This window comes from Strix aluco, chromosome 16 (assembly GCF_031877795.1).
Source record: "Strix aluco isolate bStrAlu1 chromosome 16, bStrAlu1.hap1, whole genome shotgun sequence".
NCBI classification, from domain to species: Eukaryota; Metazoa; Chordata; class Aves; order Strigiformes; family Strigidae; genus Strix; species Strix aluco.
Window position 1 is genome coordinate 19,815,572 of NC_133946.1, and position 20,772 is coordinate 19,836,343.

The window sequence follows — 20,772 nt, forward strand, 5'->3', positions numbered from 1 at the left end:
ATCACACAGAGGGAGAGTGTCATTTTTCTCTGAGATACATGGAGAAAGGTTCCCTCACTCACTGCCTAGCACACGCCTGGAAAGGGTATTTACTCCTGTCAGACCAAAAGGCTGAGGAAATGCTGCTGAGTGGATCCGCTACCAAGAACTGTAACGTGACAGGAGCTTTTTAAGAGTAAATTCCTCCCACTGCTATTTATGACAGCAATGCGTTTCAGTGTGAACCTGGAACGCCAGGCTCTGCCTGCCTCTGCCTTGCAACTTGGCTGGCAGCATGACCTTTCCCCTCCCTGTTTTCGGGCCAAGTTTTTGTTGTCATAAAAGCAAAAATAAATTGGTAAGAGCATTCTCTGTCAGTGTTTCTTTTTTTTATATAAAAAGAGTTCCCTTTAAATAATTAAACTGTTTAATCTATTGAGGCAGGTTTTCCATAGTAACATCGGGGGGATATGTTGTGTAGGCTACAGCAGTGCCCCAAGGGTGCTGGGGGCCCTCCTGCCCCACGTCACGGAGAACATGCACGCAGGCAGAGGGAAGGAGCAAGCACACAGCCCTCCAGGGAGGGATGGCAGAGGCCTCACTTTTCCCATGTCAGCGAGAGGTTTTAGAGTCAGCCCCAGCTGCCCTGATATGAAGCACTTACTCCTGTTCCCTCATCTGATCCTTTTCTAGGTTCTTCTTCCCCAAAGGCACTAAAATCCTTTCTGAACTCTGACTGAGACCTCATACCATGACATGCAGCATCCGACTGTGGATCCAAACCTCCCCTTACAGCTTCTTCTTCTCTAGAGCTAGCCCAATACATTTGGCAGCCTACAGGGCCTCTCTTAATAATGCAGCTGGGCAGCTGCCTCCAGCTCCACGCAGGAAAGGAATTGCCAGCCCTGCCCCTCAAATGGTTGTGGGTTTCCACTCCCAGAAACACCTCATCAGCCCTTGGACTCTTTTCTGAGCTTCCTCCTTGGGTCTTGCCTGGAAGGCACAAACCTTACGGGAAAGGCTTCTTTCTGAAGAGCAAAACCAGCCAAGCAGCTGAACATAAGAGGGGCTTTAGTGGATCAGAAAGACTGGACTTCACCTCCCTGTTCATTTCACAAAGATAGATGGTTGGTTTGCTTTTAGCTGTTTGAGTTGCTCAGCTTAATGCAGATGTTATCCACACTCCTGTTCCGAGTCCTGCTTAAAGCACAAGCTGTGATAAGAAATACCTGCTCAGAAGGGGGCCACCTCTTCATCCACAGCCCTCCTTAACTGTCAGGGGACAGAAACAAGGAAAAAGCTCCAGTTGCTGCTCCCCAGGCTCAATACAGCCATCCAAGGTGCTGGTTCCACTGATGAATTAAAGGACTATGCCACCCCACAGAGAGCATCACAGTGAGCAAGTTAAAGCCAGGTGTCAGGACTGGAGGGTACCAAAATAAACACAACTTTTTACCAGCCTTACACAAACTGGATGAATAGATGGTCTGAGAGCAACCTGTTTACTTACTCAGCTAGTCTGGGATTCAGTTTGCTTCTTCTAGAAAAGAGACAAGCCCCTCTACCTCAACTCAGCCTGAACTGCAGCCCAGTGGAACTGGCCTAATTTGTCTTCTACGGGGTCCTCTTTCTTCCCCATATGCTGTTTCTTCATGCTGTAGGTCAAATCCCACTATCTCAGTCTAGTACCAGAAGTATCTCCATCTGCACCTCACCGAGTAATTCCAATGACAGGAAGCTGTGTCGAACGTAGGGCTCACATCCAAGTCTCTGGCCAGAACCAACCACCTCTCCCACTTCCCCCTATCACTAATATACTCTGTAGTAACAAATATAATTTATTTTTTTTCCTCTATATTTACAAACAAAATAACCTAGATGGCTGAACACTCAACCAGAGAAATTAATTCTGCTTTCTAAGGAATCCTACACACTTTGCAGCAGTAACCCAACACCCTCACTCCCTGCCCGTGTCCTTTACATACTTTGTGACAGGGGGCTCTGAAGCCCTTTTGATCTTTACCTCCTTGTAGATGTTGGAAGGGTGGTCTCTTCGGCCACACAGGTCGGTTATCGTCTTACAGCAGCTGTCTGGGACCTTCCGTCCATTGGCCTCTGGAGATTTGATCCACAGGCTGTCAGCCCAGTCTGTGTAGTTGTTGCTCCCACAGCACTTGAACTGCGTGTACAAGAGCAAAGCCTGAGCCTGCAAGTGCCACAACCCCCTTCTCCCTCCAGCCTCCCACACCAAACCCTGGGCTTCACCCTCCAGCTATTGCACGGGTTTGATTTTATGGTTTTCCGGTTTTTTTGGGTGGGGGGCGCAGGGAGGAGAACTAGAATTATTAGTGACTTTTGTGTTAAGAGTCCCCAAAACGGCCATTAAATATCAGCTTCATCCATCTTTCAGCAGCTGTGACTTTTGGTTACTGCTGGGATGAACCGTAACCAGAGCGCAACTGCAGCTGCCTCAGCTCTGACCCACCAGACTGGAGTGTTGATGATGATAACAGGGTAAGTTTAATTACCAGTTACTATCACAAATGCACCTGCTATGGCAGTATGCGTGTAGTAGGCCCCATGCCTTGAAAGTGCCTGTGCACAAGGGTCCTTTCTGTGGGAAAGCCTGTCAGAACTGCGGCAGCCCTAACCCGAACCACCCCTGAGCCAGGCACAGCGAGCAACAGCGGCAGGAAGGCTCTTTCATTACACCTTGCTCTCCAGGGTACTGAGGAGCTTAATGAAAAATGTCAGCAATTTCTCCAAAGCTTTGAAGTGTGAACTAGAAACAGCTGTCAAGAGTGACTTGGCAGCTCCAGTTCACTCCAGGAGCAATTCAGGTGTTGTTTCCACAGTGCTACTGGGCGTGCAATTCAGAGATCCCACCACACAATTCTGCCGGTTACATGGCCCAGGCCCTGCACCCCATCCAACCATGTCTTGAATCAGAAGCAGCAGAAGATACACTCAGCACACAGAGGAAAGTCAGAGAGGGACCTGGGGGTGTTGATCAATAGCCGGCTCAACACAAGCCAGTAGTGTGCCCAGGTGGCCAAGAAGGCCAATGGCATCCTGGCTTGTATCAGCACTAGCGTGGCCAGCAGGCACAGGGAAGGGATCTGACCCCTGGACTCGGCACTGGTGAGGCCGCCCCTCGATGAGTGGGTTCAGTTTTGGGCCCCTCACTCCAAAAAGGCCATTGAATGACTCGAGCGTGTCCAGAGAAGGGCAACGGAGCTGGTGCAGGGTCTGGAGCACAGGTCTGATGGGGAGCGGCTGAGGGAACTGGGGGGGTTTAGTCTGGAGAAGAGGAGGCTGAGGGGAGACCTCATGGCCCTCTACAACTCCCTGAAAGGAGGGTGCAGAGAGGGGGGATGAGTCTCTTGAGCCAAGGAACCAGCGGCAGGACAAGAGGGAATGGCCTCAAGCTGCGCCAGGGCAGGGTCAGACTGGCTCTTAGGAAGGATTTCTTTGCAGAAGGGGTTGTTGGGCGTTGGAATGGGCTGCCCAGGGCAGGGGGGGAGTCCCCATCCCTGGAGGGGTTGAAGAGTCGGGTTGACCCAGCGCTGAGGGATCTGGTGGAGTTGGGAACGGTCAGGGTGAGGTTCATGGTTGGACTGGAGGAGCTTCAAGGGCTTTTCCAACCGAGATGATTCTGTGAAATATCTGTATGTTGGATGTCAAGAGCCCATGATGCCTTTTGTGCATTTGATTTTAAGCCCTCTGCAACAGCATTAACTCTCCCTGCCTCTAGAGATTCCTACCTCCTGCTGCAGTTTGTCTACCGCGCTGGTGACACTCTCTTCTCCCTCCTTCCGGTACTTCTGGGTCATGGTGTTCTTCAAATTTTGCTTCAGCTCCATGCTCAGCTGAACGGGAGAGACAAGTGGGATAAAATCACAAGGCAAACTCACCCCTCAGAGTGACCCAGAGCCCTGCATACATTCCATTGCCTTTGCTCCAAGAGGAAAGCAGAGAGCCTAGTGGAAGCTACAGCTTCCTTCAAGATCATCCTCCAAGGCTGGAGTGCACAGGCCTATTTCCAACTGACTGCAGACCATGCCTCCATTTTAATAACTGGAAGGAGGTGCTTCAGGACCAAATTTCAGCCTGTGTACACATCACCATATGGGTCCTCACCTTGAATATGTAAGATTGCCAAGACATGCCTGCAACAAAACAGAACACAAAACTGTGCCTGCTTAAATATGAATATGCCTATGAGACCACGTGCAGTCGTTTTCCTCTGAAGCCTGTGACAAAATGCTAAAAACCAAGTCATTCTGACCAGGAGCAGGAAGAAATTAGAGTCCTGTGCATGCTGGACTGACGCCACACAGTCTGAACAGCTCTTGTATCGGCATCAAAAAGTATGCCACACAAGAGAATTAAGTGTGAGACTGCAAAAGCACTGCAAGGCCTTTCTTGGTAACAGTGACAGAGAGACAAAGTCTGGTTTTGCAAGTATAGAATTCCTGAAAGCATCATCATAAACCACTGGCATGTTCAGGTGATTGGACTCAAACATTTATTCCTGTGAAGGCTCTTTCAATCCAGCTGAATTCTTCTCACCCATTCAGGTGACAGCCAAAAAGTGCCAAAGAGCTGCATCATTTTTTTTGGTCATCCTGGTTCATACAGCAACACTGCTTTAGTCCAACACCTGTGAAATTCTAAGTTCCTATACCAATAAACAATGTCAACATGCCTGTTAGATGGGGTCAATGAATGAAACAGGTGGGTAGCCTCTCTGTACACCTTTTATTCTACACAGTAAGTAGTAAATGAGAGGTCAAACACCTGGTTATGCTGAACTGTGCAAAATACACTCTGCAGTTTATTCTCCCTTTGAAACAGTTTTTTTCCAACCCCATGTGTCAAATGGGGACAACACCTACCTCACAGAGATGATATGAGGCTTCATTCATTAGTATTTGCAAAATGCTTTGAGATCCTGGGCTGGGAAGCTCTACAGAGGTGCAAAGGACTTAGTGTAATAAAAGGAAAGCAAAAGGTTCAGCAGCTGGAAGGCATCAGAGGCAAATAAAGAGGAGAGTCCATTAGCAGAATTATTACTTGGGAGAAAAGCAGTTACCTGCGAGCTCACGGGGAAGAACTGCAGCATGGAATAGAGATAACAAAAGAAACAGTTTAGACACACATGCATGAGCCTTAGACACCAAAGCAAGGGCTGAAATAAAAACAGTGGCAAACAGAGCAAGCAGCCTGCAACCAGGAAAGAAGGGGGATTTGTCAGCCAGAGGGCAAGGGGGAGTGCAGCTATTGATCAGAGGCACCCTCAAGTGATCTAAAGTGCTCAAGGGAATAGCTCTGAATCTGTTGTCCCTTATTTCAACCTCAGGATCAGCTCCTCTTCATCCATTGTCACATACGAACCTCGTGCCTTTGCACGGATAGATGGACTGACCCTGGCTTCCTGCCAGGATTGATCTTTCCCTGTTAAACACACACATTCGTACCACTGATCCTCCTGGCAGGAGCCAGCACGGTTCTTTGGCTCCTCACAAACTGCCAGCGCCCACCTTAGGGAGGCAAAGCACAGAAGGCCCAAGAGAAAAAGGAATGGCAAGGAATCCTGGCAGTGAAGCCAACAAGATGGGACGTCCAGCTGCTTTTCAGACAGCCACTTGACAACAATCCTAATTTGCCATTTCCAATCAATTTCCAGACATGAGAGCAACTTTGCAGGTGGTTCGTGCCTTGGTGGTGAAACTCCCTTTGAAAACAAAGTGATGACTTAAAGGCTCTGCTCTCTGCAACTGCAAAAACTGCCAGGCTAGAACTGCAGCTGTTGGCAGCCTGTTCTCCAGCCCCTCAGCTGGGCTGGTTAAGTGAAGCTCTCAAACTTCTTGACCTGAAAGAACCACTCAGCTGGACCATCCATTATCTCTGCTAGTTCAGAAGTATGGCAGCTAGCTTGCTGGATGCAGCAGGGACTGTTCCTGTGTCCTCAATATACTAAGTGTCACTAACATGATTTCAGGTGCTTGCACTATGTTTTGAAGGGCGTTAGGAGAGTTCCTAGATCTACACGGCGTCAAAAATTGTCTTCTACAAGGCTCTGCAGAAAAACAGTGCACAAAGGTGAACCACAGGAAGAAGCTGAGCAGCCTCCCTAGAGTAATCACCACCACTTTGTCAAAAACAGTAAATAATCCAAGGTCTTCTGTATGGGGTGGGGAGTACAGACATGTGGAATGTGAACCACAATCAGACCGTAGGTCCCAAGCCTCCAAGCCCAATTCTGGCTGGAGAAATGGGATGATAACCAGCTGTTTTCTCTCCCTGGTTTGAGTCTCTGAGGACTAATGTCCACTCACCTGTTGGTAGTAAATATAGGCCAGGATTCCAGCAATGATCTCCAAGAGAAAGATGCACAGCAACAGTATGAAGTACTGTAAAATAATGGGAAAAGCAGGATATTAGAACAGAATGTGAGGAGATGCCGGGAGCCAGCTGTTCATCATCTGATAAAACACATAACTGTCTTCATCGATGCTTTTCTGCAGCAGTGTTCAAAGGCAGGGGCTGGGATTAAGACCTCAATAGAGTAAGGAAAAGAACAACCCCACAGGTTAAAAAAAAAACCAACCAACCAACCAACCACAGGATAACTGAAGACAAGCAGCAGCAAGTGTGAGTTTAACTCACAGACCCAGAGGGATGTAGAGAATGGAAAAGTGCAGGCAACTAAGATAAGATCACTGGACAAAAGAAAGTGGTTGCTGGATAACCTGATGACTACACTCAGTATCACAGAAAACATCTGATTCTGACATCAATACCAAAAAATTTGAAACTTTTGCTTGTTCTGATATTGTTTAGGGTATTTCACCACGTTACTAAGGAGCAATGTATGTTATAATGATGATTCAATAAAGCAGCAAAGGGCCTGTTTCACCAAGGACGGAGCAGACCAGCTAGGCGTATGTATAAACCACGGGTTTATGTTCCCAGTGACTTGTGTGGGGCTCCACCACAGGCTGAAGGGCACTACTGAAGCAGATGGACTTTAGCACAGATTCATGCTCAGGACTGTGACTAAATGTTCTGCTGAACTAGGACGTAGAGGGAAAAGCTCAGTATCTCAAAACTAAAGTGAGAAGAGCTCTTAGAAGACTAAGATGAGAACATGACTATTTCTTAAAAGGGCTTAACGGCAATGAAATGGAAAGGGATGTACCCTGCTTACCACAAGGAGAATCAAATGGACAGTACAGAAAACTGTTTGGGAGCACTGTTCCTATACACACCAAACCTACAAGGAGGAACTATGTACTAGATTAAAAGGACTGGGCAGGCCTGAAGACAGAGGGTGATGTGGCCAAAGAGAGCTTTTCAGGGAGAACCCCTGTCCTGACACAGCCCCTGCCTTGCTCCTGGTCTCAGCAATGAACGGTTTCTTTACAGATCCAGGGTGTTCTGCAGCTTAATAACTGCTATTAAATTCATCTTTTATGTAGATAAAGCTGAAGAGACACCAGTTCCAGCCATAACAAGGACCTCATGCTAAGTCCTTGTAAGAGTTGGCCTCCCCAGGAGAGAACAAACGAATTATCTCCCATTTTCTGTTTTAATCCTGACCTTAAGAAACGGCTGTTCCCAAGGGACAAAGCAAATGTAACTGGGTATCAAACCATCTCTCTTTCTCCCTGACACAAAGGACTGTGAAGACATGGACATGGCAAGCTGACCTACACAGCCACAGATGCCTTTTGTGGCACAAGGGTTACGTTCCCACTGTGCACCCTTCTTCACTAGGTATTTCCAAGCCCCTTTGCAGGAGTAAAATGACACAGACATAAACACTCAGGCTTCCTCTTTCACCCCCGTTGGGATTCAGCAGCTGCAAAGGATGGACAGCTGGGTTTTATCTGCAGACCGGGCTTTAATCTGAGCAGACAATCTCAGGCTTTCACTCCCCAGCCACACACTCTCCCCCACGGCCGAACACTGACCATCTCTGCAGACGCCTGTACAAGGTACCCATTCATACCAGGGGAATGAGTCACCCAGCGGAGTGCGGGATAGCTAAAGGCTGGTCCCAACACAGGAGGTTGGAAGGGGGCAAGAAAGGATCGGCATGCCTTGACACAAAGGCTGGCTTTCTTTTGTTGGGACCCAGTTATGTCCTAACTGCTCTGACATCATCTCTCTGCCAAGGAGGGGGCAGGAGAGCGGCAGGATGCTGAGAACAACCAATGAACTGGAAAGTTTCTTTTATTTATTTTCCCCTGCTCTGTGTCGTCATGTCAGAGGCATTCAGGTATGAGCTGTGTCACCACAGCTTGGCTCATTGCGCTGGCTTACAGTGGAGAGAAACAAACACGTATCCAGCAGACCTTAAAAAATTTGAGTCACAAGGTCCGTGTAAAGCCTTGTAAAGGAGGTTACTGCATCTGCCACCCATGACTCCAACCTGTCTCTGCTGATAGACTGCATCATTATCCTTATCTCAGTCTCATCGTTCCCTCAGGGCCACTTCCAAGTACCATGCTGACACAGGGGAGCAGCAGCTTTCACTCTGGACACACACAGAGCCCAGGGCTGCACTCCTGGCTCTTCATCAGGAGTTGCAGGGCTTTCTTACAGAGCTCTGCTCTGGGAGGAGTAGGCCAGCTCTGGCATGGAGCTGCAGGGACATGCCCTACTTGCTTCCCAAGAGGCTGCAGAACAAGTCAGAAATGTGGTATCACCCCAAGGCCTGTAGTAGACACATGCCTGGACCTGGGTGGGCTTTGGGCAAAATCTGCTCTTACTCTGGGGCCAAGCCAGAGTCAGGGCTACCTGGTGTCTCCTCAGGATCTACAGGGTCCAGATTTGTTCCATCCAGCTTCAAGTGTTTGAGTGAAGCACCAAGTTTTAGTTTGTTTTCCCTGAAAAACCTAAATAATAGTTCAACCCTCCTACAATCCAAATCACTACCTGAAGAAGGCATACACAGCAACTATACTCCTAAATCAGCGATCTCACTTCAGTGGGAAGGCTCCTGGCTGAAATGCAGCACGAATAGAAATCATAATAGATTTGTGTTCCCTTCTCCCTATCCAAGGTAGCTAACCAGAAGTGGCAGGGTGAGGGGCCAAGCCTGCAGAAAGCCACCTCCTTTCTTTACATGCAAGGTTTTCTATTTGATAGGTGCTTTCCTGAGACTCCTGCTTGCCTACTTTTGTGTATGAAAGCATGCATCTTGACTGAAGTATAATATGGTAGTGGTTTGTGTGCTTGTAAAGAGCTGGACTGCAGCATCACAGCCAGCCAGGCTGCAGATCCGCTGCTGTGCCTGCTCACGGAGCCAGAGAAACTCCACATCTGCTGCCCAAGTCTCAGCACATCACCTGGCTAAAGAGGGACGCTAGGAAGGCAAATAAGCAATGACAAAAAAAAAAAGTAGCACAGCTGTGAGTGATGAGCGATGAAATACTATGAAAAGCCTTGAAGTGGGCCCATAAAACTGAGTTAGGTAGAAAGGCAGTGAAAAAAATTCAGAGCTTCCTGAGTCTTCAACAGAAGAACAAACTAAAAACCAGGTATGCATTTTACAAACAGCACGCAAAGCTGTCAATAGTTGATTTTTAAAAGTACCAAGGAGGGACTGGGGAGAGCCTAGAGTGCTGCTTACAGTGCCCCCTCCCATAGTTATGTGGGCCTCTGGTACAGAGAGAAATTGGGACAGGCTGGCACAGACGCCGGGACACTGACTGTGAAGCTGTCAGGATTACTGAGCTCAGAGCTGGCAAAGGCCCCCAGCCAGGCTCACCCAGCCCTGGCAAGCACAGCCCTCTCTCTTGTGCAGATTACTCACCCACAACCAAAGCGAAGCGCAATCAAGGAGAGACAATAGGCCTGTCGCAACCAGCCACTCCCAAAGGACGGGTGGTGTAAGGAGACAGAGTGACCTTTTGTTCCCAAGAGACAATTATTAGTTTTCTGTGGCAGAATAACAAAGAAAACCCCACCGGATTTTCATCCATAGCTTCTGGTTGAGGCAAAAAGACAAAGGGAGATCTCTTTGGCATGGAGAGTAAGTGAAGCAAGGCCAAAACAGACTGCTACAGACCAGGAGCCTAATGAACAAGCATCAGCAATGCACTCACTGTGTCCTCCTCTCTGTTTTATTCTCCCTTCCTGGCCCTACTCTGCCTCTCGCAGGGATTACCAGGCCTTCAAAGCAGTTCTACAAGCATCAGGTTTGCTCACCGGCTCCTATTTCTGCTGCTCTATCCAAACAAAAGAGGGGAAATGGGACAGTCAGGTGAATGAGGATTTGCAAAGGAAGGAGCTGGTGAAGAGTTGCTGAAGTATCCTCTTCTGTAACTGTGAAAGCAAAGAGCCACTGATTGTTATTTCAGTCACTGCACTCACCAGTGTAGCCCAGATACTAAAAGGGACTCCTACCACACACCAGACTGAAAGGGAGTTTTGAGAGGGAGGAAGTGGAACAGAAACCCTAGGGCTGGTCAAAAACTTCAGCGTAGGTGGGTGAGCAAGGAGCTCAGGAAGTAACACAGGGAAAGGTGTAAAAGAAGCAGCAGATTATCAAAACAGTGCAGCCTTTTCTGTGGAAGTGAAACGAAAATAATTTTTTTTGCGACTAAAGAAAATATTCACTGGAAACGTTCTGAATTTTGACAACTGTGTGAATTAAGAATTGGTGGTTAGCAAAATGTAAACTGACCTTGAGGTTGGAAGAATGATTGTGGATAACTGAGGCAACATTACGAAACACTGTGTTGTGTGAAAAACGGCAGGAAAAAACACCACCTGCAGAGTGTGGTGAGCATGTGAGCAGAAAACAGGCAAAACCTGAAGGTCAGTAGGATGTAGAAGTAAAAACAGACCTATGTAAACAAGTGGGAATAAACTGGGAGCTTGCAGACAGTGCAGCAGCATTTGCTCTTGGCAATGCTCCCCCTTCAACAAACTGGAGTGAGTTTGTCATGATTCAGCGTGTCGCCACAATCCTGGCTGGTCCGAGACCGGTAGACAACCAAGTGAAAAACCACGTTAATTTGGCTTGAATCTACTGTCATTAAAAGCCAGTTTTGTAACAGGTCTCTCATATTTTCCTCTCTTTTTCTATTTTCCAAAAGAGAATATGGGATGGGCAGGGAAGAAAGAAGAGACAAAAGCCAGGAGATTTTGTTTTGAATAGTTTCCAATAGATGTTCTTACACAAAGTATAGGTATTATGACTCTACTCTGTACTTCTGAACCATGCAGTGGTAAGCACATTCTTTGGGCAGATGAAAGGCAATGCTCTGCGGGAGAACCTGCCCCTAGGACAAGGACAGCACTGCTGTGAGGAGCTGGAGGCCTTACTGGTATTTGCTCTAGGACAAACAAATAAGGTCAGTGCAGAACATAAGCAAGATATTTCCCTCCCTCCCAGCACGGTTCAAGACAAAATGGGATGAATCCACCCCCAAACAAAACAACCAAGCAAAACTTACCACTCTTAGCAAATTCCGACACTCTTTGAAGGTGGCACAGCAACCAAGGATGCCAGTAACCATGACAACCACCCCAGCCACCACCAGAATATAAGCAGTTGCCGAATACGTGCTGGAGGAGAGCAGGCTGATGTAGTCACTCTTCTCAGCTAGGGTCCAGGTGCCCACTGCCATCACGGCCCCACCAGCCAGCTGGGCAGAGAGAGAAGGAAGCAAATGAAGGGCACCGTGAACTTCCCCACCTCCCAGAGCAACTAGGCTGGGATACCAGGACGTGCCTCAGCTCCGTAAGCTGAGCCAAAGATGACCTGCACTAAAGGAAGGACTCCCAAAGGTCTCACGGGGACCCACAGGCCCCAGTGCACCAGGGGGGGCTTCAGGGCAGCCAGTTTAGCATCCCAGTCAGCCTGAGACACAAGCTACCTGAAGCATCTACCTGTGCACAGCAATTCGGACTTGGACCAGAACCTTCCCAAACGTAGCCACACCATTATCTGGGCAAATATGAAAAAATGTCAAATCTATCGGGGTGCAGCAGAGGGGAAGAAAACAGCTTTACATCAGCAAGCTTTCCACTGGAGCAGTACTACCAATAAATGACAACCATGCCCAATATCTCCTTCCTAGACCACTCATCTGGGGAGAAAGAGTCAAAGAGCTAAACAGCCTGGCTGGCTAAACTCTGACCCTTGCAGCGAATGAACGTGGAGAAGCCCACCAGACTCCTACCAGTCCCTTTTCTCTTTGCAAGCCTTGTGTTTCTGGAGGGTTTTATGCAGCTTCTAGTAAGCTCAGACAGTTTTTCTTAAAGGTCTGGCCTGGACACTCTAATGCTCTGTCCCAGGCAGCAAAGGGAAAAACAATCCTTTGCTATCAGTAACTTTCTGGTGGAAGCATGAGTGTAGGAGGCTCTAGTGTGGACTCAGCTGCAAGAAGGTGTTTGTGGCCTTGCTCTAGCTGTCCCACTCCACTGCCCTTGCTCTAGCTGTCCCACTCCACTGCCCTTGCTCTAGCTGTCCCAGGACTCCCTCTGCCATTTTGAGAGGAGGAATGGCAAGACAGTGGAGTCCTCAGGCTCCCTGAAAAACCAAGACAGGTGAAAAAACAAAGCATGTTTTCAGGCTCCCTGTTATTTTCTACACTTGGTAACATGACCTAGAAACAGCCAGAGGCTACAGTATCAAACCATAACTTCTGCAGCCTGGGCAGGCAAGCCCAAGGGATGGGATTTCACCCCACAGGACAAAATCTGTGTCCTCCTGACATCAGCAGTGTTTGCCAAAGACTTCATCAAGCTCTAGATTTCTGCACCCCTGACACCAAAACTGCAGTGCCATCTCAGTGCCTCTGAAACAGACTGAAGTTTCTTACCCAGAAAAAGAAGTTGAAGATGAAGAGCAGGTACTTGAGACAGATGGTTCCACATGTTTCCTTCTTTTCCGTATACTCACGCATCTTTCTGGCTCAACAAGTTCCTGGGGGGGGCGGGGGGGAAAAAAAAAAAAAAAAAAAAATCAGAAAAACTTGAGTCAGTCATCACACCCCTTCTCCTAAAAGACCAGCATTACTGCTCTCCTCCTGCAAGAACTCAACACTTCTGACCTTTTGCTGAAATAGTGCAGTGAGCAAGCCATTCAACTGACTGCAGGGATGCTAGGCAGCGCTTGCTTAGATAAAGAGCTCTTGTATCCATTTGGGTGACCTACACAGCACGAGGCCTCGCACAGTGTGAAAGGGAGGCAGATAGTACCAGCATGTGGCCTTCCTGTCCCGCCTTCATCCTCCTTCGCTCTCCCCATCCTGCTGTCACTTCTGGAGACTCACTCTCCTTTAGATCAATACTTGCAGTGGAGGGATCAGACCTACCATCGTGCGAGCGGTCAAGCCAAAACCATGAACTGTGATCAATGTCACAGTGAGGAAGCTTTGGTATAGTTCATGTTCACTTCTTCCTATCTGACCCAAAATAAATGAAATCCCAGACCTGTTATCCAGAAAATCCCAGTATCTGGCTCCTGACCGCAGCCTGTAACTGCTGCTTCTGAAGGCAGCGACAGAAACCTCTGTCTTTGACATTTACGGAATAATCTGTCTCCAGAGAATGTTCCTTCCTCACTGGCATTAGTTACAATTGCCTTAAATAGATCTCTCTCTAAGTTTGGTGTATTTTTAGTCTTTACAACTGTAACTGGGAACATACTTGTTATCCACTCACATGCCCTATCCTTTTTGAACCCCAGCAATATGCTGGAGTAATTAATTCTCTTCTCCACTCTGCTCATTTCTCATGGCCCTTCTCACTGGCCAGCTGACTCCTAGGGCAGCTGTCCCAGCTACTAAGAGGAAGAAACATAACCACTGGCTTCAGAGGATCTGACAGCATAAAATGCCACTGCAGATACATCACGAATGGGAGCTCATTGTGGGTCAGTCCTGGTGCAGTGCTACAGATCTGCTATAGTCCTGAGCAGGTTTCTCAGAAGCACGTCTGCAGCAAGTGCAGGTCCATGTCACTTCACTCCCTCCTGTTGATGCCAGAAGGTCTGAAACTCTTGAAAAAAATATTCTCACCACTGCTCGACTAGGCAGACAGGCCAAAGGCACTGCCCAGAGCAACACTGCCAGCACCACCTGTGCAAGGCAGTTTGCAGAAGTGCAACTAAATCCACACCACCTCTCCTGCATTCCATTAAAAAAATCATCCCTTTCCTCCCCTACCAGCCAGTCAGGAATGCTACAAACATCTTGCACCCATATCAGAGCAAAACGCTTTCCTAAAGCAGCAATCTCCCTGGAAGTGGGCAGGCAAACAGCCTCTCCTCTCTTCCAGAGGCATGCAGTTCATGCTCGCTTACATTACAAAACCTCATCCCACAAGTGATGTGAGCTTCCTCGGCAGACCCACTGCAGCTGCAACCCGGCCACGCAGTGCAGACGCTCATCCACCTTGGCGAGCCCACTGCAAAACACCTGACAGCACAGAAAGAGAGCCACGGGGATGCGCATCACAGAATCGTCTCGGTTGGAAAAGCCCTTGAAGACCATCCAGTCCAACCATCAACCCAACATTAACAGTTCCCAACTCCACCAGATCCCTCAGCGCTGGGTCAACCCGACTCTTCAACCCCTCCAGGGATGGGGACTCCCCCCCTGCCCTGGGCAGCCCATTCCAACGCCCAACAGCCCCTTCTGCAAAGAAATCCTTCCTAAGAGCCAGTCTGACCCTGCCCTGGTGCAGCTTGAGGCCATTCCCTCTTGTCCTGGCGCTGGGTCCTTGGCTCAAGAGACTCATCCCCCCTCTCTGCACCCTCCTTTCAGGGAGTTGTAGAGGGCCATGAGGTCTCCCCTCAGCCTCCTCTTCTCCAGACTAAACCCCCCCAGTTCCCTCAGCCGCTCCCCATCACACCTGTGCTCCAGACCCTGCACCAGCTCCGTTGCCCTTCTCTGGACACGCTCGAGTCATTCAATGGCCTTTTTGGAGTGAGGGGCCCAAAACTGAACCCACTCATCCAGGTGCAGCCTCACCAGTGCTGAGTCCAGGGGTAAGCTCACTTCCCTGTCCCAAGTGGCTATCAGGTTGGGTCAGTCACTCACTTTGATCCTTGCCGCTAGCGCTGCTAACGTCTGGCTTTAGAGCCAGATGAACCAAGGCTGGGAACAACAGCTGCCCATTCTGCAGCATAATTGTATTTTATTTGCAAGGAACTGTTTCCTTTTGCTTCATGCCAGCCCACTCAAAAAACCCAGCCAGGCCTGTGCTTTAGAAACTAATAAATGAAACTAACAGGGAAGGGTGAGAATATGCCAGCAGTGTCACCCATGCCTGTCCCCTGTCACCATTTCAGAAGAAAACATTTTTCTCTAGAATAACATCTGGCAACAACAGTTGGCAGCAGAAGGCTGTTTCACTGGCAAAGGGAGCAGATCCAAGATGGTGGCATATATCAAGAATAACTCTTTGGAGTTATCTTCAGAAGAGATCAGAACCTCCAGCAACGCTCAGATTAATTACCGTGTTGCAACACAAAGAAGCCCGGGGCAGTGAGGAGGAATGGATGCTGGCGGTACAGTATGCACCAAACAGGCCTGTAAATTCTCAATGAGAAGACGCCCCGTGAATGCAATGTTCACGGAAGGTGACAGATTTACAGCTCCCAGAGGCTTCATTTAGCCACAGAACAGGAATGGCAGCAGAGACAGGCTCCCACAGCCACACACGCCTGCACAACCCAAAACAGAGAGATGCCCTCCAGTAATAAGATTCTGAGGGCTGTACTTGGATTTTTTGCCCACCCCTTCTAACATCGGGACGTAAGTAAAGGAAAATGCACTGCAGGTTTGCTGAGAGTGACCCTGGTCCTCATCACGGACAGCCAGGGGACAGTAACAATGCTTACTGTCCTTGGGCTGGCTCCTTGGCCCAGTTTCCCTCTTGCTCCAGAGGATTTCAAGAACCTTTCCCTCTTCCTCTTAAAGTATGTCCCCTGCCAAAAAAAAAAGCCACTACATGTATTTCCACATATCAGCATACAGCAGGTGCTGGGCCCTAGCGAGGGATGCTAACTTGTCCCTTCTCCTGATCTGAGAGGTCAGAAATCCCAGCCCGAGCTGCATCTTGTTCTGGGTGAGGACTGGGCAGACACACAGCTGAGACTGCACTTGCACTCAGATGACAGAGTCTGAAATTCCCCTCAAGACTGCAGGTCCTGCTCCACTGAGCACCACGTACAGGCCTTTCAGGCAGCTCAGCTTCGCTGCTGCAAGGAAAGGATCTGTTTCCAGAAAGCTGGCAGGGAACAGCTGCAGGTTTATAAGGCACCGTGATTCACGCAGGGATGGCAGGCCATGAATCAGAAAGCAATCAGGGCTGTCTCCTGTTTGATCTATCCTTCCTAGCCAGGAGCAGAGCTGATGGCACTGGCTGCCTCTGCGTGCTTAATGACTCACCCAGCAAGCTATTCAGGGAGAGGCAGCTCTCTCCAGACCCTCCTTTTGGAAGGTGTGTGTTTGTGCTCCTTGCCTCACACAGGGTGGCCTGCCACCTCCCACTGCCTGCAGAGACAGGGTCAGGCTAAAGCCTAAAGGGAGCTACGCTGGTCTTCAGGGGTAGCAAGTGAGGGCAGGAGATGGCAGTGAAACGCCTTTCCCAAAGAGCCCAAGCAGCGCAGAGGGGAGCCACGGTCTGCCTCGCAGGGTAAGGGTAACTTCTGACTTCAGGCTCTGAGCCCCATGGTCCCAAAAAGCACAGAGGTGTTGATCCGCTCCACAGTGCCCCAATGAACACGGGGGCCTCATCCTGAAATCACTGACGTGACCAGGGTCTCTTGGCTTCAGTCATCTTTATAACAGACCTCAGAAGTGACACGAACCACTCTTGCAACCAGACAAGAAGCAGCAACATTAATTAACACACAGAGTTATATTCTATTTTAAAACACTGAGGCAAAGGTCTATTCTGAATCACATCGATAATTACGAACAAGCTCTCCACTGGACAGAAAACGGCCAGCCTTGCCACAGGGGTGTGTTTACAAATGCATAAAACCATAGTAATTAGACATGAGCTTCATAACAGGAAGTGCTTTGCTAACTGTAAAAGCGGTTAGAAGACCAAAAGCACCTCCATAACGGAGTTCACTTGGTCCAGTCCAATAGCCAGTAACTTCATCAGCAAATTAAATTTAAGCAAGCAATCATGGGATACAGGCTGTGAAATTTAGTCATACAATGATGAGAGGTATTTTTATGTAATCCACCAGAAATCAACAACAGGTTCCTACTATGCCCACACACCTGCAACATAAGTGGCAAGGAGGAATAATGCTCCAACAAAAACAAAACGCACAAAGATGGGAGGAAAAAACAAGGACAAATTCAGTGTGACAGAACCTGCCCATGAAAGGGAGGGGTAACAGTTTGAAGATTAATTCAGGAAACTGGGACTTGAACAGCTTGAATGCAATTCTCCACTCTGACACAGACTTTATGCACGGCCTTGGGCAAATCCCTTAGTCTGTCCCTTGCCTCTGCCCTTCCTCCCCAGTGCAGGACCCTCATCTTCCTCTAAACCCAGTGATGTTGTCATGATCTGCTCTGAGAACCCCTGCTGACAGAGGAATGACAGCTGTGAGGCATGACAGGCTCCAGGTGACTGGTGTATTGGCAAAAGCCCTACAGCCACACAATTTCACTGCCTCAGAAGTGCTTTTGCCAGTACAGGCTACTTTGGCCAGTGAACTGGAACCACCTCTTTTGGGGTTAGTAAAATCCTTACTGAGGAGTATGGAGTAAACTCCATAATGAGAGGACTGTCTGGTAAAACAATTTTGGCAACCATTTACAAGGCGTGCTGGCTCAAATACATCAAAGATTGCAAGATGCCAATAATGAAGTACGAGAGAATGGAGTAATAACGAAGCACCTAGGTGAAGAGCAAGAAGGAAAGGATGATCCACCTACACAGACATCTCCAAAAAAAGAAAAAAGAAAAAGAGATTGAGCTCATCCTGCCCTGTGTGACTGCAAGCCACAACCTCCCAGCTGTGTAAGAACACACAGAGCATGGCTGCCAGGCAAGGCAGGGGCCCCTTCAAAAGTCAAACCATTCCCCAGCCTGATTTTCTTGGGCTCTCATCCTACCACGACTGAACTCTTGGGACAAGCCGGACAACAGGAATGCACCACCAATTGAGCATTTTGGCTCCAGTTCTGGGTGCTGAGCACCCGGGAACACAAGCACTGCACAAACAGCTGCTTTGTTGTGCTGAGCCACCTAAAATCTCAATAGCAGGACTTGCTCTGGTTATCCCCTGTCAGACCACTGTATTTTTATTTGCAGGCCCAAAGGCACACAAAGGCACACACCCACATCCCAGCTCAGAAAGCACGTGGCATGCACACACACACTCTCCTGCTGGCTAGACATTCATTTAGTCATCACAGACGTTGCTTGGTACATTTGCCTCAACTTGCACAGTAACAGTACTTAATTAAACAGCAAAGAAAGCCAGGCCTGCAGGCTTTTTCTGCACAACCTCCCCTAAAGCAGTGTCTGACAGATGGGGAAGAAACAATGCCAAAACATGAAATCGCTCCCAGGTCATTAAAAACATCATTATTTTTAAGTATTGATTTTTGAACGATAGCAAGAAAATTGGTATCCAACACATCAGTGACGTCTATTTCATAGATAACTTGTATGCCAGAAGTTAGATAACTTTGGACATCTTTGCCAACACACACAAGAAAGACTTGCTGCAGGAAATCCCACTGCACCTATGCTGCTATCAAAGTGCAGCTCCCAAGGGCTGCAAGTCCAACATCATCAGCTGTCTGCTAGGCTGGAGTCTCTCTGAGCTGGACCAGATAAACCCTGGCCCCGAGGCAGCTCTTTGGAAACAAAGCAGATGTCCTCCCCTTGGTACGTGCGGGCCAACAGCCTATTACCTTCAGCAAACTGACTAAAGACCTCATTCTCCAGCAAGGCTAAGTTCCAGCCTCTGAAAGTATGACCTAAGTTCCCTCTCTGTAAGATGAAAATATTACCAGTGCCACTTTACCTACCCCACTGAACGTGCTCAGAAAAAGCCTCCAGCTGCTTATCAACTTGCCAGCACACCTCTCAGCCCAGAAAGCAGGCAGCAGCCATTAAGTAAAGCCTTCCCAGAACTCTGAAGCTTGCAGGTGAAGAGCTCGTATTTACACAACTACTGAGGGCCATTATCTACCCCAAATCGAGAGCCCACATGGGTCAACAGTCTTGATGCTGACCTTTCCCCACCAAGGCAGCTCACAGCACCAGTGCAAATCACTCGTCTTTAAGTGCTTTCTTCCACCCCCTCTCTTCTTGCTGACTCTGGTCCTCTGCTGGATTCAGGAAAGCAGAAAGCTGAAAAAGAAAAAAAGAGAGATGAACTATGTCAAAGATTATTCTGGGAATCAATATTTGATAACATGCTTTGCCACCAAGTTCTCCTTTTAACAGAGAGCACATGATTTCAGAATACACCTTATGAATGCAGCTGATTAAACTGCAAAGTGGGCACTGGATAATGGGAGAGAGCCAAACCACGGCCGTGGGGAATGCAAAGACCTTCTGATGGTAGGAAGCTGTCGGAACAGGTTTATATTCACCACTGCATCCTCTAAATGGTGCTATGGTTTCTGTCAAGGCTGCAGACACACCACAACAGCAGCTCATTCTGGTGCAAAAGGCCCGAAAGTAACCCCATGAGAAAGCTCAGAAGCGGACCCTTCTGTGCAGTGGGAAGCGCCAGCTGGTGTTAGTGCCTCAGAGATCATTGCTCCGGGCCCTCCCATAGGAACTGCAGCAGAAGAGGAAAGTCATGGGCAGACAGTACCGGCACTCATTGTATATGTCCATCCTCTGCTCCCAGGGCGTACGAGCCCCAGGATATAGAGCATGAACCAGAGCAGGGCCCCTGCAGAGAAAAAGCGCGCTAGGAACTCACTGTTTTCTTCAGCCTCTATCCCTGCTGAAGCATAATCAAGACACAGATCTTAAGCACCACACTAGGCTCTGCTGGAAAAGAGCTCCCTGAATTCATCTGCCACTGCCAGCCCTCTCAGAGCAAGGCTTCAACTTCCCAGTGTAAATGCACAGCACCTCCCTCAAATAAGCAAAAAGCCACAGGAAGGTGCCTTCAAACTTAACAGGAGTTACTTCTCTACAACCGTACTACATTTATCATAGAATGGCTTGGCTTGGAAGGGACCTTTAAAGCTCATCTAGTCCAACCCCCCTGCAGTGAGCAGGGACATCTTCAGCTAGATCAGGTTGCTCAAAGCCCCATCCAACCTGACCGTGAATGTTTCCAGGCATGGGGCATCCTCCACCTCTGGGCAACCTCTTCCAGTGTTTCACTACACTCACTATAAAAAATTTCTTCCTTATATCTAGTCTGAATCTACCTTCTTTTAGTTTAAAACCATCACCCCTTGTCCTATCACTACAGGCCCTACTCAAAAGTCTGTCCCCATCTTTCTTATAAGCCCCTTTCAAGTACTGGAAAGCCGCTATAAGGTCTCCCCAGAGCCTTCTCTTCTCCAGGCTGAACAACCCCAACTCTCTCAGCCTGTCCTCATAGGAGAGGGGTTCCAGCCCTCTGATCATCTTCGTGGCCTCCTCTGGACCCACTCGAGCAGGTCCATGTCTTCCCTGTACGAAGGACTCCAGCGCTGGACACAGCACTGCAGGGGGGGGTTTCACGAGAGTGGAGTAGAGCAGGAGAATCCCTCCCCTCAACCTGCTGCCCACACTCCTCTTGATGCAGCCCAGGAGGCAGTTGGCTCTCTGGGC

At 48.6% G+C, this 20,772-nt stretch overlaps 1 protein-coding gene across 1 annotated transcript in view; it reads right to left on the reverse strand.

Annotated features, from left to right (window-relative positions):
• The window catches only part of CD151 (CD151 molecule (Raph blood group)), a 39,363-nt gene that overhangs the window by 3,190 nt on the left and 15,401 nt on the right, over positions 1 to 20,772 (reverse strand). The window contains exons 2-7 of the mRNA XM_074842601.1: positions 19,224 to 19,341; positions 12,825 to 12,928; positions 11,454 to 11,645; positions 6,321 to 6,395; positions 3,744 to 3,848; positions 2,003 to 2,158 (exon numbers count right to left, since the gene is read on the reverse strand). Coding sequence (XP_074698702.1) covers positions 2,003 to 2,158; positions 3,744 to 3,848; positions 6,321 to 6,395; positions 11,454 to 11,645; positions 12,825 to 12,908 — 612 coding nt within the window. The 5' untranslated portion in view covers positions 12,909 to 12,928; positions 19,224 to 19,341. The remainder of the gene's footprint in view (positions 1 to 2,002; positions 2,159 to 3,743; positions 3,849 to 6,320; positions 6,396 to 11,453; positions 11,646 to 12,824; positions 12,929 to 19,223; positions 19,342 to 20,772) is intronic.